This window comes from Rutilus rutilus (genome assembly GCF_951802725.1).
Source record: "Rutilus rutilus genome assembly, chromosome: 15".
Lineage (NCBI taxonomy): Eukaryota > Metazoa > Chordata > Actinopteri > Cypriniformes > Leuciscidae > Rutilus > Rutilus rutilus.
The window spans coordinates 6,829,007-6,839,518 of NC_140220.1; the positions used below are offsets into that span (position 1 = coordinate 6,829,007).

The following is a 10,512-nucleotide window of genomic DNA, read 5'->3' on the forward strand; positions in this document are numbered from 1 at the left end:
TTCTGTCTTGATAATCTATAAATCGTGTTCAGGGGGTGGGGTTTATGTAAATTCTAGGGTTAGTGATGTCACTAACCCTGGAGGAATGTCATGTAGTCCCTACCAGCCGTTTGTTGTAGTCCTTAAAAAGCTATTTCTTTAAAAGAAAATATCTCCCTTTGCTTTGAACTTTGAGCGTTGTAACTTTGCAGATGTTATTTATGCTCAAACAGCAACATTACACACTAACTAAAGTTAAAAATGTGAAATCATAATCAACCACCCCTTTAATATTTTAAACTAACTGTTGTTTTTATATTTAAATGTAAATTTTATGTAATTTTGCTATGTGCTTTGGTCATTTTTTTGCACTTGGTTTCACGGTTAGTGAAAAAGATTCTGGTTTTTGCACTGAAATTTACACAAAAGTGTTGCAAATGTTTTGTAAATTCGCTCCTAGATTTGTTGGATGAAAGTTTAATCAGATTAATGAGAAACACACATGAACCAAAAAAAACCAATTCTCATTTTTCTGTAATGGTCTGTCAATCATATTAAACAAATTATAGCTTTAAATTTCAAAGTCATAATTCGTTAGAAACACAATCTCAAATTCACTCGATTTTTATTAGGTAATGGTCCTGTAGATTTGTAAACGGAGCCAGTTTTTAAAATTGGACTGCGCCATGAGTGTATTTTTAAAACTCGGGGGAAGGGGGAAAAAAGGTTTCCTTAGCTCCTCTTTCCATGACTTTGATCCTGCGTAGTATATCGTTAATAACAGACCAAGACATAATAACAGGCCAGTGGCGGGCAAATAAAGCCGCTTTATAGCGTTACGCTTCCCAGAGAACCTTTGGGGAAAGGAAGGCCACTCGGTGCCCGAGTTGCACCCCATAAGATAATTTGTCCTTGTGTGCCCTACAACACACCCAGATACCCTTTAAGAATAAATGTAGACAGACAAGTTTCCATTTCCAAACACCTGTTTGAATCAGTGCCAGGTGTGCGTTTTCATTCTCTGTCATTTACCTCCATACTACACCCTCACCCATTCCTGAGAACTTGGATAGGCTTAAAGTGATTAAAGAAGAATCTCCCTCACCTGAGCGCTGGTTGGCAGGTTCTGGAGGCCTGCCACCCGCCTGTCATGTTTAATTAATTCAGGTATATCATTCTTTCATGTGACGCTGGCGCATGTGAGCTTTTGTTAATAAACGCTTTGATGTCAGATAAGGGCAGGGCTCTTTAATGTTTCTCACAACTTAACTGTAAGAGTAACCGTGCAAATATTCGTTGTTGAAGTCACACGAGATATAAAACACTTCAGGGGTATTAGACTTTTAACACTGCAAGTGTGTGTTTGTGTTGGTGATAATATACCTCCGTACTCAAGGGGGCGATAGAGTTACCTTCATGCATGTGCCATTAAAGGATTTTTGGATTTAAATACCAAAAAAAAAACCACTAGAACAATGTTATATATTTTGTTGACTAGTGTTCTTACATAATCCCAAATGTTTCCAACAATGTTTAAATCCAGAGAAATCCACTATTTTAACCAGTGTGACAGCCCGTGTCATTGCGTCGCCTGTCAGTGACGTCATATCCACGTTACCCTCAAATTCCGTGAAACCATGGAAACACCAAAGACGCTTTAATATATTATGTGTTTTATTAGACAGGTAAACAACTGTTTGGATACCTTTATTGACAAAAAAACGAATCATTTCTTGATTTACCCGCCGCAATGTCTGTACCATGCATCAGAGACAACACTTTTTTGTTAACATAGCAAAATCAGTAATACAGCATTTTCTCTAACGTACAATATATTTTTAAATGAATTGCATGCCATTTAGCAACACAAGACATCCAGCTTTTATTCATATGATATTCTAATATCGATCTAACTTACTGCAATGTGCAACAGGTAGAGTAATAACATAACTTTCAACACACTCAAAAATGTATTTTTAGTATGATGGTTTTGACCAAGTAAAACAGCGCTGCGTTGCCCTACAGTTTTAATTCGTCAAATAAACTGACCCGTACGAGTAGTAATTCAGCACTTGCAGCTGCTTCATTAGAATGAAATAAAATAATGTGGTTATTAGGGATGTCCCGATACCACTTTTTCACTTCCGATACGATACCGATGCCGCAGCTTTGGCTATTTGCCGATACCGATATCAATCCGATATTTTTATTTTATTCTTGAACTAATACTACTAATAATAAAATATATGGAAGCACTTTGCTCAATTAGCCACATAAAATGGAGAACAAATACTTCTCCAGTATATAGTCCTTTATTCAAAAGACCTAGAGATATGTTTGGTAATTGTACCTGAATGAATTAAAAATTTATTTGCTATATTTCAAATCAATAAATTTGTTTCCTTAAAATTTTAATTAACTTTAACGTTATTCTCATCTGAATTATAAATAATTTATTTCTGTATAAAATAATACTACCATTAAAAACACATTTGATTTTCTTTTTTAATCAATGTAGAATGTGTAACAGATTAGTGCTCTGTTTTAGGACAAGAAATGAAAACCAATGCAATATGATGAATGTACAAAAGATGAGATCATTTTTGCTTTTAAATAGTGTGTGTGTGTGTGTGTGTGTGTGATTTTGGTTGGGTGACAGTTGTAGGTTACAGTTTGACAAGAGTTTACAGTTTGACAAAAGCACAATGTTGTGTTTTACACAAATATAAGTAGGCTAAACACTTTTTGCAGTTTTAATGATGTCCTGTATGAACAAAATGACGGAGTATGTTTTTATGTTTCCACTGTTCGATCGCGCCCGTGCCCTCTCTCTGACACACACACACACACACACACACACACACACACACACACATTCCAGCATTTCAATCTTGACATCGCAGCCTGTTCATTTTGTAGTGTTCACATCAAACGCGAATAGAGCGTCAAATTCGCGTTTAGTTCGATGCTTGAACAGTTTGAATCCATTCGCGCGTATAATGATAAAGCTAGCGTTTGAAGCGAAATAGACGCGCGTTCAGAGCTAAGGCGGGGCTACAGATTAGGTGTCCCTAAAGAACCCGCATATGTATCTAACAGTAGTTCCGCATTACATTAATTAATGTGCACGCGAGTTTTATTTATTTTTATACCGTGTATTCTCCATGTAAATCCATGCACCGAACCGTGACGCACGTACCAAAGGTACGTTCAATACGAATAGATGTACCGTTCCACCCCTAATAGGTATCGGATCATAGGTTTTTTTTTTTCTCCCCTCCGATATCCGATCTAGCACGATACCGATGCCGTGGATCGGATCGGGACATCCCTAGTGGTTATAAGTGATCAAATGTAACTGTAACAAAGTTCAAGTTCAGAGAAGAAGAAGGCGGGAACCAGCAAACGTTAAAAGTAACTTTAATCGTAAAATAAACATAAACAACTAAACAAAAGGATCGGCAGCTGCCGACTGTGGCATGTAAGCGTAATAAAAGCTTCTTCGTTGGACTCGAGACCGTTCCGATCCCACGGCTCTCAGCTTTGCCCTGCTTCATACCACACTAATATTAATAAAACTTAAATACATTAGCTCATCCATGAACATGATTTCTGCCTGAGTCCGTCGGATTGCTTTCCATCGGCTGTGGATTCCACACTCATTCGTTTTGAATGAGCGACCTAGCGGCGAAACTTACACACTGTGCCTTTAAACTTGGGTTATTGTGTTATTATTCAGGTAAAGTTTGTATTATTATTTTTTTTGTGCCACCAAGCAGAATTGCAAAAATATTAAGAGGTTTCTAGAATACTGCCATTAATGACTTATCTGACTTTAACATTTCCCTTTTACTAACTTTTTTTTTTTAAACTGCTGCATGATAGTAAAGACAAAAGCTGTAAATGATTACAAATTATGATAAACATCTGCAATGCAAAAATGCAAAAAAGTTATTTTAGTATTATTTATATACCTTTATAGTTGTTGTAGTTTTTATTAATATTTAAAATCAGTGTTTATGTTTATATTTACTATTTGATTGGATTTTTTAATTTTGTTATATGCTTTTGCAATTTTTATTAGTTTTTTTTAATTAGTTTTAATTTTAGTAATTGTACAACTTCAACTTATTTCAGTATTTCTAATGTCTGTTTAGTTTAAGTTATTATTATTGTTATTATTATTATTAACCAAATGTTTTAATAGTTTTAGTTAATGATAAGAACACTAGTTGCATTATGAATTGAGGTCTGATTCATTTAAAAAAACAAAAAAAACACATGAAATCGATCTCGAAGCATACGTGTTCACATACTTGCCTGTCAAATTTAGAAAGTGAGAGGCTTAGATTTTGTATTATATCAAATAAAAGGCTAAAAACTACTGCACTGTGTTGTACGGTGACATCATACCTCATGTAGACATGACTTAAACTTAATAACCCATAATTGTCTGGTTCACCTGTAACTAATCACTCTTGCCAAATAAATCATTAGTTTTACAGACACAGCATCTGTTTTCAAGACCAGCGCCATCTCGTCTATGGATTTTTGGTGACTAGCACCAGAGATTGTATGTAAATAACTTTTTCGCTTTTATCATATGGCCTTTTATTCAGAGCACAGGCTGTCTGAACAGCCCGGGGCGAGAGAACCATAATCGTCAGCCGCTCAAACCAAAGATTTTGAATATAAAAGAAAAAGGGGTCGGGTGTAGAGGGGAAAGGAGACACTGCTAGCATTAGCGACAAGCCGTGCCTCCGCAAATCGCCCACATTTAACCATGCCACCCAGTCGGCCCACAGGCGCAGACATGGTGACAAGAAAGACGCCGTGTGATTTATGAAAACAGCCCCGCGCCAGGGAGGCGAGGCCGTTTCTTTTTGTTCCTTTACCCCTTGGCACTACTGCTATAGCTACAGACCATTAGTGGTTTCTGATTTTTGGAGAGAAATAAAGAATATGTTAAGGACAGAAGGGCAGATGGACAGTTTTTGCCTGGGTTTATAAAGCTGAAGATACCAGAAGCCCACAACAGTGCAGACGTCTGTCTCTCTCCCTACGATGCCGCTTCGCGCCCCTCTAAATGTTTCCAAATGTGTGACCGATTATGCATCCTGGTTGTGTTTTATGTGCGGCAGCCAAGTGATGCAGATACACACACACACACACACACACACACACACACACACACACACACACTTTTGTATGCACAGAAACAATTTAAACATGCACACAGAATACAGAGGCATATAAATAGCCTGGAGACACAAATGAACTGAGACATATAACCGCACACATGAATACACATACACATGAACTTGTCTGTGACAAAGAGGAAAAACCACAATGAAGTTAAACCAACTAATCGATAAACTGTTCTCGTCTGTGCAACGGTAATTTAAAGTTAATGGTTGGTTTTTAATAGCTCCATTCTGTCATTTATACGGTTTCAGTAAATTTATATGAATATATATATATATATATATATATATATATATATATATATATATATATATATATATATATATATATGCACACGCACACGCACACACACACACACATATATATATAAATGTACACACAGTATATGTATGTAGATAGATAGACAGACATATTTTTGTGGAAACACTGATATCTTTTCAGGATTATTTGATTTGAAAGAACTGCATTTTTTTTTAAATATAAACCTTTGGTAACATTTTAAATGTCTTTACTGTAACTTTTCATCAATTTAATCCTTGCTGAATAAAAGTATTAAAAAAGTTTCTTAAGCACCAAATCGGCGTATAAAAATTATTTCTGAAGGATGATGACACTTAAGACTAGAGTAATGGCTGTTTATTTCATTATAATAAATTTCATTATTACTTGTGTGTTTTTCTAATAAATGGAGCCTTGGTGAGCACAAGATACTTCTTTTCAAAAACATTTAAATATATATACACAGTTTGTGTGTGTAAATTTGTATACATACAGCTTAATTCACAATGAACTCCTTCAGCAGCACTTGCTTAAACTGGATTGTAGTTCAATGAAGAAAATGACTGTGTCATGTTATTTAACGCTGTCACTTCTGCTTTGAAAGTAACCTCAACATTTGTTTCTACAGGTTCGACAGATCTGAGTCCTTTTCCTGGCCAGTTTGAACGTCAGTTTCCCGGTTTCTCCTCGCTCACCGAGAGCCGATTCTCCAGTCCCAGAATGCACTACCCGACGACCTTCACGTACACGCCCACCCCGGTCACCACGGGAATGTCTCTCGGCAGCGCTCATTACCACACTTACCTTCCGCCACCGTACCCCGGGTCCACGCAGACCCAAAACGGACCCTTCCAGAGCAGCAGCACCCCTTATCTCTACTACGGGGCCTCCTCTGGCTCCTACCAGTTCTCCATGGTTCCAGGAGGGGACCGGTCGCCCACCCGCATGATGCCGCCTTGTACTAGCGCATCCACGGGAACCAGCCTGGTCAATCCCAACCTCCCGGTCCAGGCCGATGGAGGCGGGGGGGTGGAGGGAGACGGTAGTCATAGCAACTCCCCCACTCTGCTTAATCCTGCTGGTAGAATGGACGAAGGCGTGTGGCGGCCATATTGACCGGACAATGACGTGAGCGTCGAACCTCCAAGCGAACGGCATGGTTTTAAAGCACAAACCTTACTAGGATCTCGCTGAGAAACTTTTCCTGGCTGACACGAGTATTTATGAGCCTGTTGAAAGGGAAGTATTTTTTACACTACGTTGAACTTTGTTGTTGTAATACATTGTTCTGGACTTTTTGACCTCTGGGAATCATTGTCATAGGCAGGAGAATTTCGAATTGAAGGAATAGAGATGGGTCGAGTATTTCGTTAGCATCATGTTATTATTTACTTGTCTTGGCTTGTTTTTAATATATCATTTTAAAGCACTGAACAACATCTGTATGACAGTTTGTGATCAAAATCTCTTTGTTGTGCTTTTTTAACTTAAGCTTGTAAGTTATACGTATTTGATAAAAGGATTTAAAGTAACTTATGAAGCCATAGATTAATTAATGTATTTGGAACATAGGGGGAATTTTTTTGTAAAGCATCTATGTTGAATTAATGCAACTAATTTAGGGTAATTTAAATTCATGTGCCTTAATTGATCACACAGAGTTGTATGTTTAAGTCTAATGCGTTTAAAACGAAATAGGGTCTCTGTGTCTAAGTACACTACATTTGTATGCAGTTAATATTGCTTGGTACCAAATGATCTTTCTCTGTTTGAAAGCTATAAACCAAAGAAACAGCCATGGATGCTCAAAAGTGTTTGCCAATGCGCTAGATCAAGCTTTCTTTCAGTAACGTGCATGTGCTGGGATAATTTATTTAGCTTTTATGTTGCTTCGTCAAAAGTCTGGGAAAGGTTTCCAGTGAGGGGGATATTTAAGGTTATATTCTTTTCCCGATAACTGGAGTGGTTCGTATGCCCAAAAAAGAGGGGTTAGTACACTTATGGCACTATATTACCCATTGCAGAAAATGCAGCTGGAGTAAATCCCAGTATTTTTTATTATTATTATTATTATTATTTGCTAAGAATTTTAATACAGGCTAAATTTCATTCAAACCATTCAAAGCTTGGGTTCAGTAAGAGTTTTATATTAATACTTTTATTCAGCAAGGAGGCATTCAACTGATCAAAAGTGACAGTAAAGACTTTAATAATGCTACAAAAGATTTCGATTTCAGATAAATGCTGTTCTTTTAAACTTTCTATTCTTTAAAAAAAAAAAAAATTAAGCAGCACTTTCAACTGTTTTCAACATTGATATTAATAAGAACTCTTTCTTGAGTAACAAATCTTTAGGGCCTGGTTTCACAGACAGGGTTTAGATTAAACCAGGATTAGGTCTTAGTTCAATTATGCAAAACAACATTATTGGTGTGCATCTTCAGACAAAACAATGGTACTAACATATTTTAAGATATGTCAGTGCAAGTTGCTTTCAGTTAAAACAGCTCAAACATGCATTTTAGTCTGAGACTAGACTTAAGCCTTGTCTGTGAAACCGGGGGTAAATATAAAAAGAAGGTGCACTCATATTACTATGAATGGGAGGAAGCGCAAAGTACAATATTGTGGAATAAGTCCTGCCTTCTGAATAAAACAGCCAATCGGCAATTGCTAAAGTCATTGCAGCTGCCGTTAGAAGCTCCGCTTTCTCACGCTTAGGACTGCAAATGCGCATTGACTGGTCCAGCCTGAAAACAGTTGTTGAGACAGTTGTTGTCAGATTTCATTGGTGATTTCAAATACGAAATTTAATCGCAAGCTGGAGAATTTGATGTTTTCCCATTCAAAGAGATAGGAGCTGCACTTGCGTGACGGAAATAGCTGCATGAGAGGCGTTTCAAAGATGGCCGCCGAGTGAAATGACTTTGATTAGAACTTTTTCTGATTTTCTTACCGACCCCAATCTTTTGAATGGTAACGCAGCTCAATTTGATTCCATAGACGGTACATAGTCAATTTAGCTAACGAAAATGTTCATTATCAGGTTATACGTGTGCAAATTAACTTTATAATTTCAGAGCATTAGTATTCCCTTAGTTTATCCATCATCGACGGATTGACTTACCCAACTGCAATAGTGTACCAGAGTTATATTTATCTAGTGCCTTACAGTTGGAACTATACAGACCTCAACACACAACTGAAAGCTTTCCTCAAGCAGTGCTTTAAATAAAATATGGCTTGTAAAGCCCATATTTAAGCAATTTAAAAAACCAAAAGCTCTTAGCTTGGGCAGGATGTGTTTCTGTCCTTATTTACCTGAACATTGGTCCAGTATTGCATCTCTGGAAGGACTGGTCATGGTTTATTTTCAAGGCCCGGTTCAGCATTTCTGGTCCCTCCGTCATCCTGACGGAGACACTGCTTCAAATCAGGGCGTCTGCCTATAAATTTAAATAGCTGTGAGTGTGTACGAAATGTTTACATCGTTCAGAGACCATGTTGTATATTACAGGAGGTAAATACACCACCCGAGTTTTGTTGAATTATTATCTCATTCCTTCTTTTGTAAATTAGTATTTATCTGACAGGTTAACTGAGGGCAATTTGTAGCAAATTTGTCTCTGGTTCTTGCATGCTTTGTTTCCTTTGCACATCTGTGTTTTTCTTCCCTGTGAAGCCTGTTCTCTTTTATCCACGGATAGAAAAAAGGGTTTAAGGGGGAAATTATCATGACAACAGTGAAAGAAATTGGCTTTTTTTGATTGTTGTATGTTGATTATAATAGTTTTCTTTGTAAGAGAAATAAAAAGAGATTTTGCAATGATTTCGTCGGACTCGAACGTAGTGTTCTATCATAGTTTCCTGGCATTACTGTGTTCCTCTTTAAATATATCATCTCAGTCATTAAACTTTCTCCTCTGTCTCTTTTCCCCAGTTTGACGTTGATTAAAAGTCGCATTGGGGCTTTAGGGAAGACTAATGGCCAGAAGTCCATGCGCCGGGTTGTTCCATTTACATACAGTTTCATTGCCTTATCAATGAACCTTGAAGATACCTGGCCGGAGATGAAAGCTGGGAAGCAGCTCAGGGTTTGTGCACTACTGTAGAACTGTAGGACTTGGACAAAAGTCTGGATCAACATTTGCTTTGGATTGTCCTGGAAGCGCACGGCTGGCCTCAGTGCTGCGTTCGTCTCTCTGGTATTGATGTCTGTTAAATTGCTGTTACACGTTGCTTGAAGACATAACAGGCGTAATCAGAGAGTGATCCATCTCCATTTATACCAGGGGCCTTCCTGAAATTTCCATGAATATGAACTGAGTGGGAAAAGCACGCTTCAGGTTCACACTTTAGATGTAAATATTGAGCCAGAGAGCACGGGGTCCTTAATCTGAGTGGGCAACAAAGAAACAGTTCTGAATGTTTTAAATGGACCCAAATTAGATTTTAAATCCCAGATTTTCAATGTGCTCCAGACTTTTGGACCCCGCTCCATGTTATTAAATGCAGCGGAGTGAAATCTGAAGTAATGTCGGGTGTGTTGAGTATTTGGGAATGTACTGTACCTGATACTGTTACATTGTTCTTGGTCAAGCAAAATTCCCCCAGATTTTCCCTTTGATATCAATCTTTCAATTATTGTCTTACTAAGTGAGAAACACAGAGAGAGAGAGAAAGAGAGAGAGACATTCCACCCACAAACCAGTCAGCACCTCTGTGTCAAACAACTGAAAGTCTGTAAACGGTTTGGGTTTGAAAGGGCCCACTAAATGCATTCTACTATGGCCACCAATACTGCAAAAAAAAAATTTTTTATCTTAATCAGTACTTCTGTCTTTCCATTAGAAATGTCTAAACATCTTCAAATAACTATAAACAAATAGTTTAAGCATACACTACCAGTCAAAAGTTTGGAATTATTTTTTATTTTTTTATGTATTGAAAGAAGTTCACCTATAAGCCCCATTTATTTGATCAAAAACACAGTAAAAACAATATTATTGTGCAATATTAGTGCATTGTTATTATATTTGAACAGATTTA

At 37.3% G+C, this 10,512-nt stretch overlaps 1 protein-coding gene across 1 annotated transcript in view; it reads left to right on the top strand.

The window, feature by feature from the left end:
* The window catches only part of runx2b (RUNX family transcription factor 2b), a gene marked incomplete at its 5' end in the record, with an annotated part of 35,057 nt that extends 25,771 nt beyond the window's left edge, over positions 1–9,286 (top strand). The window contains one exon of the mRNA XM_084433202.1: positions 6,092–9,286. Within this exon, the coding sequence (XP_084289328.1) occupies positions 6,092–6,579 (488 nt within the window). The 3' untranslated portion in view covers positions 6,580–9,286. The remainder of the gene's footprint in view (positions 1–6,091) is intronic.
* Positions 9,287–10,512: the final 1,226 nt, after the last annotated feature.